A 26510-nucleotide genomic window follows, 5' to 3' on the forward strand; every position below is an offset into this window, starting at 1 on the left:
GGCTATTTACTTACAAAATATTATAAGTTAGAAAATATAGTCTTCAAATCAACACCAACGATCAATCATATTCAATTACTCGATTCGATGGAATTATTTTATAAAACCAATATAAAACCTGACTAGACAAATATTTTATTAACTATTAACATAAGTTGGTTATGGATCAATTATAAATATTTTCACCAAATTCGGATCAACATAAACATAATTTTTTGAATGTATAGATGTTCAGACTAATTTAAAGGACATAGCTAAATGGGCTCCGGGTCGGTGGAATATATGGATCAATAGTTGACCCAGTTGGTGGATTATGAAGAAGCCCAAAACCTTCTGTATCGAGTTTTAGGCTTCTAGGTTTCACCAGAACTCGGACGCCACAACCTCTGAACTGCCCCTTCTCTCACTCACTCACCCTCAGGTATGCTTTATGCTTCACAGATATTCCATTTAATTTTATCATTACTTGATTTTCTTCATCTCTAATTTTTGTATACGTGAATTAATGTGGGTAGGTAATGTCAATTCAGTATATTGCAACCTTAGATTATATATTGATAGTCGTGTATTCATTTCAACTTGGCTTTGTATGCTTAGAGTTGGAATTTATGCAATTTATTGTTGTTCTTGTAGTAACCAGATGGCAAGCAGAGCTATAGATTACGCTATTGGCAGCTGCAATCCGTTGTCCGCAGCTGGATTTTGTCCGAAAAGCGCGAGAGTCAGGATATTTACTGTCAAGTGCTCGGCGGCTTCGGTTGCTACCAGCGGTGCCAGTGTTGGTAGTCATTGCAGCTCTTTATTATACGATATGGCGTGAATGAAATATATATGATTTGTTAATGTTTGTGGCTGTTGGAGTGCTTAGTTATGTTGTGTATTGGTTTAATTTGTGTTTATAGAAGTGTAATTTGAAGTTGTTGTGGTGGTTGTACTCTAGTAAATTGTTTTATAAAACTTTAGAAAGCGTGAAAATGATGGAAGCTTGCTTGATTGATAGCAGGTTCGCCTGAGAAGCCGTGGAAGGTAGCGGATGCTAGACTTGCACTGGAAGATGGTTCCGTTTGGAGAGCAAAATCGTTTGGTGCTACTGGTACACAAGTCGGTGAAGTGGTCTTCAATACATCTTTGACAGGGTAAGACGACTATTTTGGTTGTTGAGCAAATTTTTACTGTGTTTGGCATATCAATGGTTATGTTTTTTTTTTCCTGCCTATCTCTGGTGATGTGTTAGTTTTTCCATGGTCTTTGTCTGTAAATGAAAAAGTTGTAAGCTGTGCTTTGATTTTGAATTATGATTGAAGCCCTGGAACTCAAAGAATATCGTATATTTGTATCATTGAGTTCTAAGAATGGTAATTTTTTATTGTAACTTACTTGGCTGAATGATATGTGTTTCTTATAATCTAGCTTCAAAAGAAGGCCCTCATATGTCTTACAATCTTCTCTTAGAACATAAAAGGTTAGTAAGGATAAAGTTAATGGAAACTGAAGAGAAAAACCGTAGGCACAAGAAAGTCCTAGTCCTTGATTGCTATCTTGTTAAATACGTGTATAAAAATTGCTAGTAAAATCCATGAATTATTTGGCACATAAAAACAAATTGGTATATGAACTATAAAACTACGATATATTTTCCAACAAAGGTTGGACTCTCTATTGCCACACAGATGTGCCCTCAAAAAAATACTGTGAGATATTCACGTCTTGATGGTTTCTACTCAGGACTGTGATATGGCAGGGTCTCAATTTGTGCATATGCCTGGTTGCTATTTTTGACTATTATCATTGTGCTGCTAAATAATTCACCCTTTATCCGTTTTACCTTAATCCTAATTTTAAGAAGTCTTACATAACAATAGTCATGATTATAGCTACATCTGCATCGTATGTCAATATCTTCTTTAACTAGTAAACCAATCATTATGAGTATTATTTCTATTATAATGTTTTGTGCAGAAGGATATGGTAGATACTGTCTGTAGAGAGAACCAAATATGTTGGGGTTGATAGATATATTTTAAAAGGACACGCCTGCATGCCTAAGTTTCTATGATGCTCTGTTAACCATGTATTTTATCATATTTGTAAAATATGAAATAATTTATTATTTATGTTTTTGGTTTTATTGGTTATGGACTTGAGTCATTGCTGAAAGTTATATATGTCCATTATTTTAAGAATTCCCGGTTAAATTTAAGTAACCCTAACTTAACAGTACCCTAGATGATCATCTACTGTTTTGTTGACTTGGCCTAATGTCTAGATCCTGTATCATTATTAGGTGCTAAAAGCTCAGGCGGCTAGGCCAGGCCAGCTAAGTCCATGTTGGCAAAAATACAGTAGTCGAACATAGAACTGATAGGGATCAAATTCGTTTTATTTTTGATTATATGTTGCAGAAGTTTGATATATCTGGTGTTTATGTAATGCCAAATATACGTCGATTACTTGCTGTAATATGACAGGGCAAAGGCTACACTTGTTAACGTTAAGTAACAATGTTCGCTGGAGAATGTAAGAATTATGTGTTGGAATATGTATATAGAAAGAGTGAAGCCATAGATGATATATTTCTCTCTCTCTCTCTCTCTCTCTCTCTCTCTCTCTGGGAGCTGTGGAAGGAGTGAAAACTGTGTATGAAATATAATTTTTTTTCGTGTATTATGAAAATAATTAGCTTTGATTACGATTCATTTATGGAGAGAGTGAGAGAAAGGGAGTGTCTCTGATTGTTTATTGTCAAGGAAAGATTGATATTTGATTACTGGTTATCGGGGCACCTAAATTTGTAGCTAAATCGAATACCCCACTACCTAATTTGGCTCCCATCCTGATTTTGTACTTTACTTTAGTTGATGCATCCAAACCCCTGGATCTAATATCGCCGATGTTGCACTGTGTGATCAGTGATGCCTCATGTCCTAAATCATTTGACAGGTTAATTTCATGTGGTATATTTATGGAGAAGGATTTTAATCAGTTTCACTGAATCTTATGTAGGTTGGTTAATCAATCCAACTAAAGAAGTACATTCTATATTTACCAATTCCAGGGTGTTTCTTTTGGCACATGCTGCATTGTTTATATATTTCCAGGAGGATTTCATTTCTGTAAGTTGCAGGTACCAGGAAATTCTTACAGATCCTAGTTATGCTGGCCAATTTGTGCTAATGACAAACCCACATATCGGAAATACTGGCGTCAATTTTGGTGTGTGCCAGCCTTATCTGACATGCATGCCTCTGGATTATTATTATTTTCTTTTCTTATAGAAATCCATGATATTAAAGAAGTATGCCTTTAATGACAGATGATGAAGAATCTCAACAGTGTTTTCTTGGTGGTTTGGTGATCCGAAGTTTAAGTATCAGGTAGTTACTTTCTTATATCACCAGTGCTTGTTTAAGCCTTCAAATTTGTTTCTGATCGATACTAATCTCTCAATTTTATGACTCGTCTTAATAAAAAAATTTACCTACAGTACCTCTAATTGGAGATGTACGGAAACACTAGGTGCTTATTTGGCAAAAAGAAACATCATGGGAATCTGTGAGTGTTATATATTTCCTTGACTTCTTGCTCAAGTACTTGTTAACAATAAATTTAGTAATTTTGTCATGTAGAGATTATTTTAATGTTCTTGGTGCCCAATTGTGCAACAGATGATGTTGATACTCGTGCAATCACACGTAGATTAAGACAAGATGGAAGCCTCGTTGGTGTGCTTAGCACAGAAGACTCTAAAACGGACGAGGAACTCTTGGAAATGTCTCGTACATGGGATATCGTTGGTAAAATATTGCCGGAGTATCTTAATATGTGTGTGTGTGTTTGTGTGTGTGTGTGTTCGTAGGCTGCAGTTTTATGCATCAATGTATTGTCTATACAACTCTGCAGGTGTGGATTTGATAAGCGGTGTTACTTGCAAGGCCCCTTATGAATGGGTCGATAAGACTGACAAAGAGTGGGACTTCAATTCTAATCAGAGGGAGAAAGAGACTTTCCATGTCAGCTTTCTAATGTGTTTGTACTAAATTACTAGAAATACACTTGCAGTTTTCGTATATTCACATATGGCATCTATTTATGGGTGAAGGTAATTGCATATGATTATGGTATCAAGCATAATATACTGAGGCGCTTGGCATCATATGGTTGTAAGATAACAGTCGTCCCTTCAACATGGCCAGCATCTGAAACTCTAAAAATGAAGCCTGATGGAGTTCTTTTCAGCAATGGCCCAGGTGATCCTTCTGCAGTTCCTTATGCAGTTGAATCAGTTAAGAAAATAATTGGAGAAGTTCCTGTATTTGGAATTTGCATGGGTCATCAATTGCTTGGCCAAGCACTAGGTGGTAAGACCTATAAGATGAAGTTTGGTCACCATGGAGGAAATCATCCAGTTCGGAACATTCGGACTGGCCGCGTAGAGATAAGTGCGCAGGTGTGTTAAGAAAAACTGATTGTTTATATTGTCTAATATGCACAGATTGGCTTTCCACCTAAGTATTCAAGGTTATATGCTTTTAGTTTTTTTTCCTTTATATCTTGCAAATCATATTGCTCAGCTGTTACTTTGGTACTAAGGAGTTGGGACCTACTCGGAATCACATGGGATATTTGAGATACAAAACATTTTTTTTTTCTGGGCTTTACACGTAGGAAAATTTGACAGCATACCTTTAGGAATTATGACTGAATGAACTTTTGTTACGTATATAAAGTCATAAACAGCATTCTGACTAAAAAAAAAAGTTACAAACAACATTACTGAGTATTTGAGGGTACACCATAGGAAACCCAAGGTTCCACTTGGTTCTTCCCATGGCTATGCTGTCCTCTTAAGTTCTAGTCATACTAATCGACAAACTTGTCTGACAGAATCACAACTATGCTGTTGACCCTGCATCACTTCCCAATGGCGTGGAGGTGACTCACTTGAATCTTAATGATGGCAGCTGTGCGGGTCTTGCCTATCCTCAACGGAAGCTCATGTCTCTTCAGTACCATCCTGAAGCATCTCCAGGACCTCATGATTCTGATCCTGGTAAGTGCACACCTTTAGTTACATGCCCTACAGTCAAATCCCTCATCAAAGTGTTTCATATTTACATGAAATAAATTTAGCTCATGCTAATTTGTAAAATTGGCATTGCTTGCTTAGAATTGCTGACATCTGGAGATTAGTAAATCACTGGTGCGAACCTATAAAATTTCTTTGCGGGGAAAGCAATGAAATTAATTTAGTCATGTATAATAAATATATTACTAATGTTCACCATAATTACAAAAATTTGCAATCTTTGGTTGATCTATAGTAATGCCCAGAATTAGAATTTTGAATTAAAAATTATATATGATATTTTAATCTTGCAAAAATTCATCAAATTATTCAAACTCTAACTTCACCAGGAGGAAAAATTCGACAAACTAAGAAAATTCAATATTTAATATTATATAATTATTACTTTATTGATTTTCCCAGGGTTGTGAACCCCAACACACCCCTACCATATCCTTCTTTGTGTGGGACAATGGGTCCTGATCGGTTGGCCTAGAGTATATAGTGTGGACTGTGGAGTGTAGAGATGTCCAAAAAATTCAGAAGCCCAAAATCTGATCCAATCCAGAAAGAAGCCCGATTTGAGAAAAGCCTGGCCCATGGACCTTGGATGGGCCACTGTTTTTTTTATAATCATAATCTGACCCAACATGAAATCCATTAAATCCGGATAAAGCCCTGATCTTTCAAAATTCCGGATAAAACTTGGGGTTTTCTAATAGCCCGATAATTTTAGTAAAACTTCAAAAATATATAATATTATTAATAAATTCATAATATATTAATATATAAATGAAATAAATCCTGGTCTGGCCCGTGGGCCTAGTACTTGGAGAGAGCCCGGGCCTGGCCCTATCCGGTCTAATATAATCTGGATAAAATACAGCCTGCCTGGCTTTTTGTGCATCTTAATCTCCATGAACTTCCATCTTTTCTTTCAGAATAAGTCTGACAACATAGCAATAAATATGTGTATATACTCCCTCCATCCCATAATAAGAGTCGCTTTGACTTTTTACACGTAATTTGAGGTGTAAAAAAAACATATCCCCACATATTATTTTTAAAATTTTCTTTTTCTGAATAAAAATATAGATGTTAAACTTTTATTCAGAAAAAGAAAATTTGAAAAATAATATGTACAAGTATGTTTTTTTTACACCTCAAGTGACGTGTAAAAAGTCAAAAAGACTCTTATTATGGGACAGAGGGAGTAGCTTATACATTTTCAATGATAGTCCTTACTGATTAGTGCGGGCTCTTACCCCCAAACATATGTTGATTATGGCTGTCTCTTGAACCAAATTTTCTGAATATGGCCCAATACCAGGCAATTGTATATTGGTATTTCCCATCTAAAAGTCACCCGAAAAATTATACTACTGCCTAATAGTACCTTGGATATGCTTAAAAGGATGCAATTTAATGTACATAATCTGTGTCCTCGTATGCCTGGCATGAGGAGTTATAAGTTTACTAGTTTAGTCAATGTAGTACTTCTGACTTTTATTGGTAAGCATTTTTTGCTTTTTTGACTTCCAAGTTCCAACTGCTTGAAGATGTTTTTAAGCTGTGAGTACCTTGGTATTTCCTTCGGATTGGTTATATTGCAGCATTTGTGTAAATAATGCTAGTAATGTGAATAATGATGTCAGATTTAATATCTATACAGCAAACATACCAACATAAACTAAAGTCAGAATGCTGACAAAAACTCATCTGGTTTCAGTTTTTGAAGAGTTTGTGAAGCTGATGAAGCGAGAAAAACAAAACTTGTGATCTGGATTCTGCAAAAATTGGCCAATCTAAATTCAAATTTATTCTGATGATGGTGATTGGAGAGCCTGAAGGATGGGTTATAAATGATGAAAATGCAAAAGTTCATGAAGGATCTGGACCCAATCCATCTGGTTCTCTAGTATACTAATGATTGTTAGTGACATGCTCAATCACATGTTTTTGCAGTATTAGCCCATTATAATCAGAAAGATCAGAGCATGTCAGTTTTTAAAATTTTAATGCAATGGTTTTGTAAGGGTATATTATTACTTGTAGTCTTGTAGAATGCCAAATTGGTTTTGTAGCTGAGTATTTCTGTAGAATACCATGTAGGGTGCTGTATTGTATGGATGATGTTTGGGGGCTCTAATGTTTTCACAATAAAAAAAACTCAGATTATGATAATGTTTCTCTCTCTTTGTGGTTAAATTTCATGATTTCCATTAAGTAATTTTTACTCTCTCTATCTCAAATTAGATGAGCTCGTTGACATCGGCCACATAATTTAAGTTTCATTAACCGCATAGCTACATTACTTATTTTTAAAATTTTATTTTGCAAATAATAATTAAAATATGAAATTTTTGTTTGCAAAAGATAAACTAAAAAAATTAATTTTAGAACTAGATGATTAATGAATATTAAATTATGTGTCCAAAATTAACTAGCTCTTGTATAAATTTTATGCCCAAAGTCGGATGAAGAGAGTACTCTCTCCGTCCCATTTTAACTGCTTTTGATTTTTTTACACGTATTTTAAAGTGTTAAAAAAATCATATCTAAACATAATCATTCTTTATAAAATTTATATCAAATAAAAGTTTAGAATCTAAACTTTAATTTGATATAAAAATTGAATTTTTTTATTAAGTGTAGATATAGATTTTTTGCATCTCAATATACGTGTCAAAAAGTCAAACATCAGTTAAAATGGGACAGAGGGAGTATTAAATTTACTCAACTTGGTGAGGTTAGGTACTGTTGTTACATACAACAAAAGCAGTTCTTTTTTTAATTATCAAAAGTCAGGTTCTCCATTTTTGTGGAAATAATTGCTTTTTAGCTTTTGCAGTGTTCTCGAAAACATTGTCTTCTAATATCATAATTCAAAATAAGTAAATATAAAATTAGATAAATCTTCAAACAATTATCTTTTTATGAACACATTTTCTAACCACACATCAATTTGGAAATACACCGTGGTATCGTTTGACAAATTTGAATTAAGAATATATGATTAATTATATTATTCAGAATAATATAACTTAAGTTGTTAAGTTATCTGAATTCAAAATTAATAATATAATTTGACAAATATTTTTTAAAATATGTAAATGAAAACCTTCAAAGATTAATTGTGCATCTAGAACGAAAGATGAGGATCAAAGTACAAGCTTACAAGCTCATTTAAAGAGTTGTGAAATACTTTTCGCTAAAAGTTCTTGACAGATATTACCACTGATCATAGGATAAAAAAAATCACATACAGATAAATAAGTTTAGCTAGAGCTGCTTTTTATTCGTGATTTCCATTCAACATACCACATTATATACAATCGCCTAAATGGCTGCAGAAGGCTTAGAGGCGACCAGATACAGAGGAGTTTTCTTATGAACAGCAATCCCAACAGACTCTTCCATATTCATATCTTCAGCACTTTCTCCATCAGGCATATTCCAGTTGTAGCTATGCAACAAACTAGCCATCGCAAGCTCTATTATTACCACCGCAAAGTTAATCCCTGGACAGCCCCTCCTACCAGCCCCGAATGGCAGCAACTCGAAGTGCTGGCCTCTGAAATCAGTGTCAATATTGTAAAATCTTTCTGGTTTGAACTCCTCTGGATTTTCCCAGTACTCAGGATCCATAGCTATTGATGTCGCGTTAATGAGAACTCTCGTTTTGGCAGGAATTTCATAGCCTGCAATGCTGCATATTTCTGTTGTTTCGCGTGGGACTAGTAAAGGGGCTGGAGGGTGGAGTCTTAGTACCTCTTTCATAACCATCTTTAGGTATGCAAGTTTCGGAAGATGGCTTTCGTTTACCTGTAGTGAACCGCTTTCCTTGACAACTGCTCTCACTTCTTCCTGTGCTTTCTTCATTGCTGATGGCTTTCTCATCAGTTCTGTCATTATCCATACCAGTGTTGTGGAAGAAGTATCTGTTCCAGCTACAAACATGTCCTTCATAAAAAACAGAGGATATTATCTAAGAATCAGTCTGTTAAAACTTCTCCAGCTAATTTATAGGGAATTTCTGATACTCATCATTATCATCAGCCCTGTTTGGAAGTTAAAGGTTTTTAGCAAAATTAGAGGTATAACGTATATTAAAGGTTTGACGACGAGAAACCGCTAATATTAGTGTTTGGTAGTTAGTGGATTGAAATAAAGGTTTGGACTCAAAAAGCTAATTTTGAAAAGTTTGAATCAGAGATTTTGATTTGTGTTGGAAAAAGCTAACGAATCAGCTATTTAACAAACAGTTTTACAAAAAACTGCTAATTCAATCCGCTAGTCAAAACATCCAATTCAATCTGCTAACCGCTAAACGCAAATTTCCAAATAGGGCCAATTTCTTTAGGTTCTTTTTCATCACTTTAAATTACTTGAGCCCTCAAAATGATTCTAGTACTGGAATTTACAAAACAAAGCTAAAAAAAGTAGTAAAAAAAAATTCAGAATCATGTGTAACCAAAAATGAATAATCATACTACTTCCTCCTTGAAAGTAAGGTTTCTGAAGCTTAGAAACTTGCATGCATACCGTTAACACGCCTTTGATGTTTTCATCACTCAGTCTAATTTCTTGATTCGGATCATTCTGAACCCGAAGTAATACATCAACAAGATCTTCATGCTGAGATCCCCCGGACTGCTGTCGGTGCTCTTGAATCACCATGTCATAAAAACCATCCAAAGCTCTGAAATTCTTTTCCAATCTTTCATCAAAACCGCTTAACTTGTTATACCACCCCATCCATGGAAATGAATCAGCTATGTTTCCCAAACCTGTCAACTCCTCCACTTCATCAAGCAATTTACAAAATTCACTAACACGACTCCTCCCCTTGTCTTCACAATAATTCCCATTCATACTAAAAATAGCTCTAAGTACAACATTATTCAATCCCATGAACATCAACTCGGTGAAATTAACTGAAGCAGATTTTGCTGTGGAATCCTCGACATTTTTAAGCATATAGGCCACCTCCTCGTTTCGAATAGCTTCAAAAGACTCAACTCTCTTGGCACTTAGCAACTCCACAAGTGCAATTTTTCTTACTTCCCTCCAGTACTTCCCATAGGGAGCTAAGCTAATATTCGTCCCATTGTAACTCAATTTTTTTGTGGCATACAAACTAGGCCGACTAGCGAAAACCAAGTCGTGTGTCTTGAGAACTTGTTTGGCCATAGCGGCTGATGAGACGACAAGCGTTGGAACAGAACCGAGTTGGAGAAACATGAGGGGGCAGTGTTGGTCTGAAAGACGTCGAAGAGCTTGGTGAATAGGTTGGCTCAGCTGGTGGAGGTTTCCGATGATGGGAAGCTTCCTAGGCCCCGGAGGAAGCCTCTTGTGTTCGGCTCTCGTGTTCTTCTTTATCAACATGATCGACAAAGGAACGAGAAAACTTAAAAGGATTGCTAATGCTAGTGTGAAGCTCATTGCGTGGGTGAATAATGCAGTGAGTGAATCACTGATATTTCAAGAGGGTAGCAAGCTTTGATTTACAAATTACACCTCGGAAGGTGATATATACAATTAGGGCCGTGCATTCGGGTTACCGAAATTCAAAATCGAATTATTTTTTGATTAATTGAAATATAAAATTATCAAAATCAATCGAAATGAATTAATTTTGATTTTGTAATCGAATCAAAATTTTAATTTCAATTGTTATAAGAAATATAGTTTATAAACCGAAATTCTTTAATTTCAATTATTTAATTAATCACTGATTTTCAAACAATTCATATTAATACATACATGTGTTAAAAGTTACTATCAATTTGCACCGTGCAAATTGATAACCCCTCTCGTCCACAGACCACAAGTCCACAATAATATGTGGGCCTAAATAACCTTGATGTTATTAATGCTGGCTAAATTTTCCAAACTATGGACCATCCATCCAGCACTTGAGCTGTTGAGCAGTCTGTAGCTTCAATTGTAACACGGAAACATGTCATAATTAATTATTAAAAGATTTGAAATAAAATAAATAAAACATGTTTAAATAAGTTTAATGATATTCAATTGATAAAATATATTATATATATATTTTATATATTTTTGTTCCTCATATTTATTGTATTTTATATTTTATTGGATATGTATTTAATAAATTTTAATGTTTTATCATAGGAAGTAAGGAATTCCTAAACTAGAAAGGAATTAAAATAAAAGACTTGATTTGAAGATGAATTATAAGGAAATTTGGATTTATTGGACTGCTTGCACGTGACTTAATATTTGGATCAAATTTTGAATTCTAGAAGTCAGAATTGGGTGATTCAACAGCCCACGCGAAATTTAGAAAATTTCCTTTAACTCGGAAATGGTCCAATTTTTTTTGAAGAAACTTATTCCATCTGGAAAAATAATTTGTATTTTCTTGTAAGTATTAAAATCATATATATATTTATAAGAACATATTAAAGGGTTTTATTGTATTGTGTGTTTAGGTTAGGTTAAAACTTAAAAGTATTTTGTCTCTTCTTCTTAAAAACTTCAAGGTTAGAAGAATTCATTTATTATCTTATTTTATATATTTGTTATGTTAGAATAGATTTTATTCTAGAGTTATGTTGAACTTTAGTTTGATTGATGCATGATTCCAATGATTATTGATTGATTATGTTATTTACTCTTACTTATTGAGTTGTGCTAGTTAGCAATTACATGTAAGATGTGACTATGCGTGTCATTTGAACCGATATCTATTTATCATCAGAAGTTAGATTCAGATGATTGTGATTTATCCAATAAGAACAGAAAATTCTCCATGGTAATAGGTGAAATAGATTGTCATAATACTGTGTTTAATGTCTCTAAACTGCATAACACTATGGGTTGATTGTATTTTTAGAGAGTCATTAATACTCGAAAGAGATTGTCGGTATTTTATATGTCATAAGGCTGTAATTCGAGTCAAGTATGTCAAGTTTCGAGCTGAGCTGAATTCGAGTCAAGCCGAGCCAGCTCGATTAGTTAATTGAGTCTAAACTTCGATTAGTTAATTGAGTCTAAACTTTTGCTCGAACTCGACTAGTAAAATTTCATGGCTCGAGTCGAGCCGGCATGTTTAGTTAAACGAGCCGACTTTAACGAGTCGAGCGAGCCAACTCGTATAATTTTACACTTAATCGAGCCTAAACCAACTCGTCTAATTTCACGAGACGAGTCAAGCCGATTTAATTAAACGAGCTGAAACCTTTGTCCGAATTCGACTCATTTAACGAGTCGAGTCGAGCCCAGTTAAACGAGTTCATAATATAATGTAAATCACTAAAAAATCTATAAAAAAAATAGTATTCCTGATGTACGATTTCTGACTCAAAATACCCAAAAGAAGCGGTTATGCTTCTATTGCCAATTGCCAAATAATACATAAAAAATAAAAATAACTTGAAATATCAAAAAAAATCAAGAAACACTTAAAATATCAGGTGCCTCTAGAAATCCCCGTGTTAAGTGCAGTATAACCTACCTATAATGTCAACTTCAAATTGATTGTTATTTCTACCAGAAATTAATAAATATATAAAAAAATAACTACAATTGAAGAAATTTAATGTTAGTGTACAACATGACTTTTCTAACTGATCGTAATCAATTTCAGCACTTACTTACCACTACCACATCCTTTTTTTCTTTCAAACGCCTAAAGGTCAAAGAATTGACTTAACAATTCAAACGACGTCGGAGAAGGGGATACCATTGGAGCCGCCAACAGCGAACTCGGACTCGGCGTAAACATATTACTCAAAAACGGACTCATTTCATTCAACAAGCTCATATCAAATCCCGGAGAGAACATTCCGGCCGATATCGGGGCCAAACTCGCCGGCGCCGGTGACAAGATCCCCGGAAAATTGCCCACTTCAAAACCATCGATCATCCCCCTTTCTCTCCCCGATGGGCTCGTTCTTTCAATCGTTGCCAGTCTCGCCGCCGGCGAAATGTCGCCGGAAAAGTTGCCGGACATCTCACCGGAAGAAGGGCCGGTGAGTCTCTGCACAAGACCCATAAATTCATTTTCCGTAGTGTGAATGACTTTGGGCGAAACGGCGTAGATGATGACGGGTTGACGCGTCTCCGGCGCCGGCGGAGGCTGTTTGGGCGGCTTAGGCGGCGGATGAATGGGTGGTTTTTTGATCTTGTGAGAGTCTTTGTTGACTTTAAGTGGAGCAGGACGAGGCCCTTGGAGCTGACGTTTGATCGGAGACGGCTGTTGCTCGCCGGAAAATTCATCCCACGGATTCATTTTGACTATTTATTAGAGAGGAAAAATGGGCATGGATGTATACAATGTATGTATACATACAGAAATAAAAGGATGGTTGTGTGATGAGGGTGTGTATAATAAACAATAAATAAAGGTGATAATGGGTGTGTAAATATTTATGATGGTGACCACAAGCACTAGGCAGCCAGATCGGAGGCTGGTATGTTGGTAGATGCTTCCTCCGTCTTTGACTAAGGACTTGCTGTGTGTGTCTTTCACTTCTTTTTTTCTTTTTTATTTGTGCTTACTGATCTTTTAGTATAACGTGCTATCAGTTTTTTTTCTCTTTTAAGGTGTAACAAATTCTGCTTCTCGTGGAAAAAATTAGGCAGGCCTATGATTGGAAACGGCGTTTTACTTCTATATTTCTTGACTTGTTTTTTATGAAAAATTAAGAATTTTTTTTAAAAAATCAGTGAAAAATAAGTTGGAAGTAGAAAATACTAACAACTTCTTTTTCCAAATACTTTACTAACTTATAATTACTAATTTACTTTAATAAACTAAAATCATTTTTGGTTTATAAAAGTTAAATTTTTTTTTTATTTTTAGAAAAACATTTATATAACACTTTTGTTTTTAATAATTTTTGAAATAAATTCTAAATGAAAATGGAAAAAGAATAAGAAAAAATAAATCAAATACCTTGTGGAGGTTGGGCAATGGACAATGAAGGAAGTCGGGCAATCCTACAACTGAAAAAACGAAAAACAAAATGAAGAGGATGAAATTAATTATTTTTATTTCACCTTCTTCGTTACCCAAAACAAATTTAGGGAAAGAAGAGCATGTTGTTTACTTGAACTTAAAATTCGGGTTTTAAATCTTTTTTTACTTTGATCTAAAAAATATCTACTTATATAAAAAGTCAAAAAATCGATTTAAAGTTAGAAATAATCCAGAAACTAACGTAAACACAGATGTTAGTTTGAAACACTTTTTTCAATAACTTATATTTTCCAAACTATTTTTTTTTGATAAAAATTATTAATAAGACATAAGTTATGTATAGATCACCCTTATTTTTATTATTAAATTTTTAATAATTAATGAGTCAAAATTACCCGAATAGATATTTTACGCTCTAAGCATATTACATTAAAATTACATTAAATCATAAGCGCTTTTGTTTGCCCGCTATAAGTCTATAACATTGATTGGGCTTTCGTACAAGCTACACATCTGAGCTATAAGGCCCAAAACAATGGGTTGAATTGAGGGACAGAATGTTGTAATAATCCGTACATAAACAAAAGCGGTTGGGCCGTCCGAGCAGGGAGCAATATTTTTAGTCCAAACGAAATTCTAAGAGATTGCATCTCATATGTGTAATGTAATAAACAAATACTCATGTTTAGTGTTGTAATCCGATCCGGGCAGCTCGCGAGCTCGCCCGGCTCGAACTCGTTTTGATGAGCTCGGCTCGGCTCGTTTAGTTAAACGAGCTCGAGTCCGGGCAGAGGTTTTGACTCGTTTCGTTAAACGAGCTGGCTCGGCTCGACTCGCAAAAATTAACGAGTCGGATTCGGATAGCGTTTTAGGCTCGATTTAGTGTTAAATTAAACGAGCCGGCTCGCCCGACTCATTAAACTCGGCTTGTTTAGCTAAACGAGCTAGCTCGACTCGACTCGTGAAAATAAACGAGTCGAGTTCGGGCAAAGATTTAGACTCGTTTTCTTAAACGAGCCGGCTCGGCTCGACTAAATAAAACTCGGCTCGAATTATGCCCGGCTCGAAACTCGGCTCGCCCGACCGAATAACAGCCCTACTCATGTTCTTAAGAAATTAACAAATGTATGTGAATTTACCAAACAGATATAATTTTTTTATTAGTAAACTTGCTGAAAGTATTAATTATCAAAACCGGTGTATGGAAAATAAAAGAAAAAGAACTCTATATATATCATAAATTTCATAAATAATATTCAAAATATCTAAATTGTGAAAAATGATGTGAAATATCATCTATTATTGTAACACCCCCATCTTAAATTAAGACGAGAGGTTACCTACAAATCCAAAACCTGCGAACAGAGCACTAATATATATTCCAAACGATGATAAACAGTTCTAATAAGTTCTAGAATGACATAAATCCTCCAAAATAATTTAAATCCGAATGATGCAATTAAATAGAATCTCTAAACAATAAAATCCGAATAAATGCTAGAAGTCCATAAAGTCCTAAATAATGAAAAGAAAGGGCTGCTCTCCATCACACAGTCCCGAATCCCCCTAAGTACCTGCCAGAAGAAGAATACGGCATGAGCCAAATGCCCAGTACGGATTGGAAACATTTACAAAACAAGAAACTCTTAAAATATTTCGACAATAATATAAATCAGTTATTTTAAAATAACAGGCTGAAGCAACAAGGGGTTAGGATATTTCATACCGAGATCAAATCAGAACATATACAGATACACACATCATAGGGTACCTAATGTGTGCAACAAATCGGATAACGTGTATGGCATATACAACGTCACCGTCAAATCACAAATCATATCAAACTAAACTGGGTGCACCCACGTATCCTGAACATATAATCAAAATGGCCAAAGCTCCTCCCAAGAGCTAACAAAAGGATACGCCGTGACCAATCACACTGTCACGGAAGTGTCATGTCAATGGTGCCGCAAAGACATGGCTGTAGTACCCCTACAGCTGGGAAACTCGGTATACCCTATATCTCTCTAAGGGTCCAAAACAAAACAGTTTTCACAACTTAAATCACATGGTACAGATATTTCAAATAAAGTGAACAATTCACAATTTTGTAAAATCCTTAAAAAAACCGCATAACAAATATTTCAATCTTTCAAAACAGATTTATTTAAAATATTTTTCGGAAACCAAAACAGTCAAATGAATAGCACAGAACAAAACTTATCAAATCGGACGGATCAAAAGAGGACAAATCAAAATGATTTAATATCGAAAGGAGTAGCGCTGAATAAAAGGGATAGAATCCGTACCTCGAAACTAGCACACCAAACACTCACGAGAAGCCGTAAATAATCCGTTAAACTCCCGACTCCGCACCTAAATATAAAATTATAATTAATAATTAATACATGTCGCACTGCTTGCACCTTAATTCATAACTCATATATACATCCTCTTCATTACTGATCTTAGCAAAATAAATATAAATAATAACGTAAAGAATAAATCTAATATGGCACGACGGTACTGCGGTGGTCATGTATCCACTATGATCAGTAAGCCAGTTACCTGTCCTCCGTTACTCAATTAATACCTTCACTTAAACTTACATGAATATAAATACCATACACAGCCACTTGCTCGATTTCAATTTATTATTAAAACTCAATGATGGCATCCCCACGTGATCAAATCAGAACCCTCACCAGTCGACCATATGTCCATCTAATAGCCTTATTTAATATATAATATTATACTATCAACAAACCTCCTAATCCTAATTCTATGTCAATGTATCAAAAAGAAAGAAAGTATACCGTACCTCGTCGCTTTTCAATTTTTCTGGGCGGCTCTGAAGCTTTTGATTAGGGTTGCTAACAGCTGAGGCGTTTATATAAAAGCTTTTTATATATCCTATGACCAGGAGGACTCTAACAATTAATATTAATAATCTAATTACTAATTCTATTTTAAATCAAAATACTAAACTAATATTAATAATTCTATTCTAATTCAATTTTAAATAAATAAATAATACGGATATTACATATATACCCCCTTAAAAAGGATTCCGTCCCCGGAATCTAACGAAACTAAAACTCGTACCTGAATCGAATAAATGCGGATATCTCTCACGAATAGAATCCTCTAATTCCCAAGTAGCCTCTCGCTCCGAATGATTCTTCCACAAAACTTTGACAAACAAAATATTTTTCTTCCTCATTACTCGCTCCTCTCGATCTAAAATAGCTTCCGCTTCTTCTTCACAAGAAAGATCCTCCCTAATCTTATGTAACGGATACTGAACCACGTGAAACGGATGATACTTGTAGCCCTTCAGAACAGACACATGAAACACATTATGCACATGAGATAACTGTGGTGGCAAAGCAACTCTATATGCCACCTCACCCACTCTCTCTATAACATCAAAAGGACCCACATATCTCGGACTAAGTTTCCCCTTCATACCAAAACGCTTAACACCCTTACAAGGAGACACTTTCAAAAACACATGATCACCGGGTTGAAATCCACCAAACTTCCTCTTCTGATCTGCATAAACCTTTTGACGTGATTGAGCCTTCTGTAAATTTTCTCTAGCCTGCGCCACCTTCTCATTAGTCACTCTAACCAACTCTGGCCCTTCAATATCTCTCTCTCCAACCTCATCCCAACAAGTCGGCGCCCTACACTTCCTACCATACAAAGCCTCAAATGGTGGCATGCCAATACTTGCGTGCCAGCTGTTATTATATGCGAACTCAACAAGATACAAATACTTATCCCAATCGCCTGTCCACTCTAAGGCACAAGCTCTCAACATGTCCTCCAACGTCTGAATTGTCCTCTCCGACTGTCCATCTGTCTGTGGATGAAAGGCCGTACTAAAGTTAAGCTTTGTCCCCCAAGCTCGCTGAAATCCCTTCCAAAAGTGTGATGTGAACCTCGTATCTCTGTCAGAAACTATAGACACAGGCATACCATGAAGTCTAACAATATCCCTCTGAAAAATCTCCGCCAACTCATGAACTGGAGTAGTCTCTCGAATAGGCAAGAAATGAGCAGATTTAGTAAGTCTATCAACTACCACCCATATGACATCATTCTTCCTAAAAGTCCTTGGTAAACCGGTCACAAAATCCATGGTTATGTTTTCCCACTTCCAAATCGGAATATCTAACTGCTGTAACAATCCACTAGGTCTCTGATGTTCTATCTTCACCTGCTGACATGTAAGACACTTCCCCACAAACTCCGCTATATCTCGCTTCATTCCATTCCACCAAAAATGTGTCTTCAAATCCCTATACATTTTAGTAGAACCCGGATGAATAGAAAATGAAGAACTATGAGCCTCGGTCAAGATTGCCTCACGAATTGCCGAACCTGAAGGAACACAAAGTTTACTACCCAACCATATCACACCCTCATCATCAACACGAAAATCGGTTTGCTTCCCATTCGCCAACTCCAATCTAATAGCATCCAACTCCGAATCATTCTTTTGAGCATCCTTAATCTTCGAAATAAGATTAGGTTCCACCTTTAAGCTTGCTACACTGCCATCTGACCCTCTAACATACAACTCCACATCTAAGCGCTCTAAATCTGAAATAAGGTGCGGCTGAGTAACAAGAGATGCCACACTCCCGAAGTTCTTCCTACTAAGAGCATCCGCCACCACATTAGCTTTTCCCGGATGGTACTGAATCTTAGCATCATAATCCTTAAGAAGTTCAAGCCACCTCCTCTGCCTCATGTTCAACTCCTTCTGCGTAAAAATGTACTTGAGACTCTTGTGATCAGTGAAGATATCACAAGTCTCTCCATATAGATAATGTCTCCAAATCTTCAATGCAAATACCACTGCTGCTAACTCCAAGTCATGGGTCGGATAATTCACCTCATAAGGCTTAAGCTGTCTAGAGGCGTAAGAAATCACCTTCCCATGCTGCATAAGAACACACCCCAAACCTCTCTTAGAAGCATCACTGTAAACCTGATATCCTCCACTGCCTGATGGTAAAACAAGAATAGGAGCTGACACCAACCTCTTCTTTAGCTCTTGAAAACTCTGCTCACGATCATCATCCCACTCGAACTTAGCACCCTTCCTCATTAGTTGAGTCATTGGCAAGGCTATGGACGAAAATCCCTCAACAAACCGCCTGTAGTAGCCTGCCAAACCCAAGAAACTCCTCACCTCTGTAACGTTGCTAGGTCTCGGCCAATTAGTGATAGCCTCGACTTTCGCAGGATCCAACTCAATTCCCTTACCAGACACAATATGCCCCAAAAATGCAACCTGCTCCAACCAAAACTCACACTTGGAAAATTTGGCAAACAATTTCTTCTCTCTCAAAATTCCCAACACGATGCGCAAATGCTCCTCATGCTCCTCCTTGCTCCTAGAGTATATCAAAATATCATCAATGAAGACCACAACAAACTTATCAAGGTAATCATGAAAGATCCGGTTCATCAAGTCCATAAACACGGCTGGTGCATTCGTCAACCCAAAAGACATCACAAGAAACTCATAGTGACCATATCGAGTGCGAAAAGCTGTCTTAGGAATATCCTCATCTCTTACTCGTAACTGGTGGTAACCCGATCTCAAATCAATCTTTGAAAAATACTTCGCCCCTTGCAACTGATCGAACAAATCATCAATACGTGGCAATGGATACCTGTTCCTGATAGTCACCTTATTCAACTCCCTATAGTCAATACACAATCTCATAGACCCATCCTTCTTCTTCACAAACAACACCGGAGCACCCCACGGAGACACACTAGGCCTGATAAATCCCCTATCCAACAACTCTTGCAACTGCTCTTTCAACTCGTGCAACTCTAGTGGTGCCATCCTGTACGGCGTCTTAGAAATAGGCTCTGCACCTGGAACAAGTTCAATACTAAACTCCACTTCTCGATGCGGTGGCAAACCTGGTAACTCATCGGGAAACACATCTGCATATTCACTCACAACTGCATAATCCTCTATACGAGACTCAACCTTGGATGTATCCTTCACTAAAGCAAGATAACCATCACAACCCTTAGACAATAGCTTCTTCGCCTTAAGAGCTGAAATCAACTTAACCTCCCCTTTTGGTTGAGACCCCTGGTATACATACTCTGGCTTATTCACATCCCCAAAGATAACCCGTTTCTCCTCACAATTAATCGTCGCCCTATACTCACTCAACCAATCCATACCCAAAATAATGTCAAAGTCATGCATCATCATCGGAAGCAAGTTGACCTTATAATTTCTATTCCCCACAACTATCAGACACTCTCGGTACACATCAGAAATACTAACAGAAGTCCCCATGGGGGTTGCAATAGACATATGCGGAGATAATAATGAAGGTAAGACACCAAGATAACGAACATATGATAGGGATACCACAGAATGAGTCGAACCAGTATCAAATAACACATAAGCATCACGTGTACCCACAAAAACCGTTCCGGAAACAGTACCTGGATTAGTTGCTGCCTGAGAAGAAGTCAATGCGAAGACTCTGCCTGTAGGATTCTGCTGATTCTGCTGATTCGGCTGACCTCCACTGCCACTACCTCCATCACCATTATTACGTGGACAGTCCTTTAACCTATGATCCATCGAACCACACGAGAAACATGCCCCAGTCTGTTTATAACAAGCTCTGCCCGGATGGTGTCTACCACATGTAGCACAAGGAGCCACCGGAATCATATTGGGGTTACCCCCATACACTGGATAACGTCCCTGTCCCCTTTGACGATTCTGCCACTGTCTAGGCTGCTGCTGAAACTGCTGAGTCTGCCCCTGCTGAGCCTGCCCCTGACCACTATACTGATTCTGCCTCTGACCATGAGCTGTATGACCTCCCCTATTCTGGTTCTGTCCACGCCACTGTCCATACCGACTGTTCTGACCACCATACCCCTGTCTACCCTGTACTGTAACCAGCTGATCATCTCTACCCCTCTTACGACCACTGTCAGATCTGTTAGTCCGAAAGTCTATACGCTCCTTCTCAACATCCTTGGCTGCATCAGCCACCTCTGCTACATTCTGAAATCTGGAAGAAATGATAGACATCCTAAGAGACGACTTCAGCCCCCATTTAAATTTCTCCGCCTGCTGTGCTGCAGTCCCTGCCGAAGTCCCAGCAAATCCCGCCAACCTGATAAATCTCGCAAGATACTCAGTGATACTCTCATCATGCTTCTGCTCAATAGAATTAAACTCTCTCATATAACCATCCTTCTCTGCCTTTGAGAAGTACTGCTCATAAAACAAATCTGTGAACCCCTGCCAAGTCAATGCCTCAACAAATGCATCACCCCTGATAGTCTTCACTCCTCTCCACCACCTCTGAGCATCCCCCTCTAACTTATACACAGCCAACCTCACCTTTGTAGCGTCATCACATCCCAATGCATCAAAAATCTTCTCAAGATGAACAATCCAATTTTCAGCATCAATAGGCTGTGGTGCTGAATGAAAAGAATCCGGTTTCTGCTTAACAAACCTATCGAACCAAGCTAGTGCATCAGGCTGATTTTGTTGCTCTTCATTATTTCCTGGGTTTCCCTGATTTTGCGCAGCTTGTTGCAAAGCCTGAGTCACTGCTTGAGCTATCAACTGAGCTAACTCAGCTGCACCAATGTTAACGTTATCGCGCCTAGGATTCTCACGTCTAGGAGGCATCTACAATATAAGAAACGAAGCGAATAAGAAAACGAGATTGGATAAGAAAATAGTACAAGCAGATATCAAATGAATTGCACAGATGAAGTGAGCAGTTGAAATGAATTTAAACAGAATACCCATCCTAACGTCTACCCACTCTCACAGGTCAACCTAAATAGGTTTTCTACAGGAAAGAACCTGGCTCTGATGCCAACTTTGTAACACCCCCATCTTAAATTAAGACGAGAGGTTACCTACAAATCCAAAACCTGCGAACAGAGCACTAATATATATTCCAAACGATGATAAACAGTTCTAATAAGTTCTAGAATGACATAAATCCTCCAAAATAATTTAAATCCGAATGATGCAATTAAATAGAATCTCTAAACAATAAAATCCGAATAAATGCTAGAAGTCCATAAAGTCCTAAATAATGAAAAGAAAGGGCTGCTCTCCATCACACAGTCCCGAATCCCCCTAAGTACCTGCCAGAAGAAGAATACGGCATGAGCCAAATGCCCAGTACGGATTGGAAACATTTACAAAACAAGAAACTCTTAAAATATTTCGACAATAATATAAATCAGTTATTTTAAAATAACAGGCTGAAGCAACAAGGGGTTAGGATATTTCATACCGAGATCAAATCAGAACATATACAGATACACACATCATAGGGTACCTAATGTGTGCAACAAATCGGATAACGTGTATGGCATATACAACGTCACCGTCAAATCACAAATCATATCAAACTAAACTGGGTGCACCCACGTATCCTGAACATATAATCAAAATGGCCAAAGCTCCTCCCAAGAGCTAACAAAAGGATACGCCGTGACCAATCACACTGTCACGGAAGTGTCATGTCAATGGTGCCGCAAAGACATGGCTGTAGTACCCCTACAGCTGGGAAACTCGGTATACCCTATATCTCTCTAAGGGTCCAAAACAAAACAGTTTTCACAACTTAAATCACATGGTACAGATATTTCAAATAAAGTGAACAATTCACAATTTTGTAAAATCCTTAAAAAAACCGCATAACAAATATTTCAATCTTTCAAAACAGATTTATTTAAAATATTTTTCGGAAACCAAAACAGTCAAATGAATAGCACAGAACAAAACTTATCAAATCGGACGGATCAAAAGAGGACAAATCAAAATGATTTAATATCGAAAGGAGTAGCGCTGAATAAAAGGGATAGAATCCGTACCTCGAAACTAGCACACCAAACACTCACGAGAAGCCGTAAATAATCCGTTAAACTCCCGACTCCGCACCTAAATATAAAATTATAATTAATAATTAATACATGTCGCACTGCTTGCACCTTAATTCATAACTCATATATACATCCTCTTCATTACTGATCTTAGCAAAATAAATATAAATAATAACGTAAAGAATAAATCTAATATGGCACGACGGTACTGCGGTGGTCATGTATCCACTATGATCAGTAAGCCAGTTACCTGTCCTCCGTTACTCAATTAATACCTTCACTTAAACTTACATGAATATAAATACCATACACAGCCACTTGCTCGATTTCAATTTATTATTAAAACTCAATGATGGCATCCCCACGTGATCAAATCAGAACCCTCACCAGTCGACCATATGTCCATCTAATAGCCTTATTTAATATATAATATTATACTATCAACAAACCTCCTAATCCTAATTCTATGTCAATGTATCAAAAAGAAAGAAAGTATACCGTACCTCGTCGCTTTTCAATTTTTCTGGGCGGCTCTGAAGCTTTTGATTAGGGTTGCTAACAGCTGAGGCGTTTATATAAAAGCTTTTTATATATCCTATGACCAGGAGGACTCTAACAATTAATATTAATAATCTAATTACTAATTCTATTTTAAATCAAAATACTAAACTAATATTAATAATTCTATTCTAATTCAATTTTAAATAAATAAATAATACGGATATTACAATTATCGTCGGAAAATCCAATGTTTTGGAAGATAATTCTATATTGTTTTATGTTTTAGATCTTAAAATCACGAGAAAACATAGAGTAAAATGCTACGTAATAGTGTTGTAGACATTTGGTCTTAAAAATGAAAAAAAGATAAATGTCACATGATCTAGCATTTTGAATCATAAAATTATAATCAAAACTATTTTTTCCTAGAGTGGTATTTGAAACCTTATCCTCCTGAAAAAGTGATATACAGTGTCTAACACCAAAATAAAAAAATAAATAAAATATACTCATTAACTCCTGATCTGGGGTAGAAAAGATAATAGCAGGCCACATTCGAATTACCGCAAGTTCAATCAAATTGTATTGGAAGTTAATTTGTTGCAACCACAGATTACATTTGAAGAAAAAGAGGTGGTGATTGCAGCAACACATATGGAACTTGACTAGCACAGTTGCAGTGTTATACACAGACACACGAAATGTCAATCACCGCACGAACTGTAACCAAACAATGCTGGCCCTTTTCTCCTATACTCTCACATTCTACTCCATATTATGTGCTGTGCTCTCTGCTGAGTGGTGACTACTACTTCCTACCCATACGCTTTGCTTGACCATTTCGTATTAACAATGCCTTTCCGTCTCTTTCCATCATACATCACTCACTGTCCATCTCTACCCTTCCAGTATTCCCCAATTCCTTTGTCAAGAGATATTGCTTTCCTCTTTCTCATGTAACCCAGAAAGCAACCTTCGGTTCGGTTCGGACTCCTGACAATTGATTGTTGTAATTTATTATGTGATTTTTATAATTCGAACTCATGATAGATGATTGTTATAATTTATTATATGATTTTTATAATAAAATTTTAGAATTTTTTAAAGCGCGGAAAATATATTGCAACATGATTCGAGACATGCACACCTAGTGGATTTATGGAGGTATGGGGTAGGAATTGAGCATGCATCAAATCAAATGCTGCAAAAGTCCGAAAGACAAGTAAGGAGAGGGGCCTAGAGGGAGATGGACACACTTCCTCGTGCTTGTGCTGTGCTGGTTGAGGTCAAAAATTGTATAAGAGGGAAAGAAGAGAACAAGAGGAAACAACAGTGCCACTGCTTTAGTACTACTTTAGTTATTCATGTCATGTGGGCCCAATGGTCTCACCTAACCAATGTATGACTTTACCCTACCCACCACCTCCCTTTCATCTCTCTCCCTTGCAAACAAATTAGGAAGAATAATGGTGATGAATACTCCCATTTTATCATTTTATTTTGAAACTAACAAAAGAATCGTTCCGTACAAATTAAATTCATATAATAATATATTGAAATATTGAATATAAAAGTGGTGTAAGCATTTCGACAAGGAGATGTAAGGAAGAGAAGAGGCTCGGAGAGTGAATTCGAATTTATTAATATTTGAAACAAAGTCTGCAGTAGGAATGACATGATTGCGCTTTTGTAATTTAAAAAGAAAAATAGAGTGAATAATTCTCCGGCTCTGCGAGTCTCCTCCCATAACACGAACACGTATGATTCCATTCAAAAGTCTTTACAGCATTTTCCAGTCTTTCGTGTTAACTCCTACCCCATACCACCCCCCTCACTGTCTCTCGCCTTTACCCTACATGCAACTAGATGACTAAATCTCACTCTTACACAAACTTCTAATTCCTTCCAACCCACTTCTTCAGTATCCCCTCTCTCTCCCTCCCTCTCCCCGTATACTCTCTCCCTCTCTTCGTACTCTCTCTCTCCCCCCCCCCCCCCCTCTCCCATACTCTCTCTCTCTCACTCTCTCTCCCCCCCTCTCCCTCTCTCTCCCCCCCTCTCCCCGTATACTCTCTCCCATATACTCTCTCCCCGTATACTCTCTCTCTCCCCCCCTCTCCCATATACATTTTGTTTGTGACTCTCTCTCTCTGTCTCATTTGTGGTTTATGTAAAATGAGTAGCTCACATCATAGAAGAAGAACCAAATGTCTCAACTCAATACTTCTACTTGATGTCTCGTTCGTGTTGATGGCCATTCTCACAGCTGCTGCCGATGGTTCAAGAATAAACAGCCACGTGTTCAACTACAAGTCATCATCATCAAGCTCCATCCCACCAAGCTCATCATCCATTGGTTTCCTGGGCTTTCTACCAAGAAGAATACCATTACCAACCTCCTCTCCTTCAAGGAAACACAATGACATTGGCCTCCAATCTTGGACCTCCCCATGAAGACTAAACAAGATTGATCAAACTACTTTGTATGGTATATACTAAGGTGACATCTATATTATATGGTTTAATCTCTTCTTTTCTCTCTTTTGACCTTTTTATTATATTCGGTCAGAAGGACAAGAATTTTAGCTTGTAAATATGTAATTTATTTGCTCAACATCTGCTTTTGGGGAACCGGTGACAAGGTTTTAATTTATTTAAAATGGAGTGGAGAGAAAGGTTTGGTTTATTATCTAATTAAAGGTTTGGTTCATTATCTAATTAATTATTTGATCTTTCTGATCATTTGCATCGCGGTTAATTTCTGTGTTTTTATTAAAAAAAATTTGACTAAAATTTAAAAAATAATCGGTCGATATTTTATACTTTTGATTTAGTGAGAAATTTTCTGATTTATTGAAAAATCTCTCATAAATCTGAATTAATAAATAAATTGATTATTTTCGATTCATGATCTCGGAGAATAAGTGGTATGTGATTAAGATGTACTCATTTTTGTTTCATGCTATAGATTAGTTGCTTGATTATTATCGGTTATACAAAATATTGATTGTATATTTAAGTTAGAATTGTTAGATCAATCATGTAAATGGAAAACTTTTCTTC

General features: G+C 36.6%; 3 protein-coding genes across 6 annotated transcripts; 1 reads left to right on the top strand and 2 right to left on the bottom strand.

Annotated features, from left to right (window-relative positions):
* The first annotated feature begins 275 nt into the window (after window positions 1-275).
* On the top strand, window positions 276-7249 carry LOC108219249 (carbamoyl phosphate synthase small chain, chloroplastic). Of its 4 annotated transcripts, none has more exons than XM_017392581.2 (11): window positions 276-421; window positions 634-782; window positions 1001-1136; window positions 3125-3213; window positions 3314-3374; window positions 3485-3552; window positions 3666-3794; window positions 3901-4010; window positions 4100-4447; window positions 4885-5050; window positions 6795-7249. In XM_017392581.2, exons 2-11 carry the CDS (start codon window positions 641-643, stop codon window positions 6842-6844), a joined length of 1299 nt encoding a protein of 432 aa, XP_017248070.1. In that variant the 5' UTR covers window positions 276-421; window positions 634-640; the 3' UTR covers window positions 6845-7249. The 4 variants fall into 4 exon arrangements, with proteins under 4 accessions (XP_017248070.1, XP_017248072.1, XP_017248071.1 ...); XM_017392583.2 differs by having other exon boundaries at window positions 281-421; window positions 1004-1136; XM_017392582.2 differs by having other exon boundaries at window positions 314-421; window positions 641-782.
* Window positions 7250-8270: 1021 nt separating this feature from the next.
* LOC108216744 (cytochrome P450 71A9) lies at window positions 8271-10581 on the bottom strand. The gene is made up of 2 exons (XM_017389581.2): window positions 9611-10581; window positions 8271-9028 (listed from the first exon to the last, which is right to left on the bottom strand). Exons 1-2 carry the CDS (start codon window positions 10508-10510, stop codon window positions 8405-8407), a joined length of 1524 nt encoding a protein of 507 aa, XP_017245070.1. The 5' UTR covers window positions 10511-10581; the 3' UTR covers window positions 8271-8404.
* Window positions 10582-12562: 1981 nt separating this feature from the next.
* LOC108216467 (protein MKS1) lies at window positions 12563-13481 on the bottom strand. The gene has a single exon (XM_017389232.2). The coding sequence runs from the start codon at window positions 13329-13331 to the stop codon at window positions 12729-12731; it is 603 nt and encodes a 200-aa protein (XP_017244721.1). The 5' UTR covers window positions 13332-13481; the 3' UTR covers window positions 12563-12728.
* Between the last annotated feature and the right edge of the window lie 13029 nt (window positions 13482-26510).

Source organism: Daucus carota, chromosome 4 (genome assembly GCF_001625215.2).
Source record: "Daucus carota subsp. sativus chromosome 4, DH1 v3.0, whole genome shotgun sequence".
NCBI lineage: Eukaryota > Viridiplantae > Streptophyta > Magnoliopsida > Apiales > Apiaceae > Daucus > Daucus carota.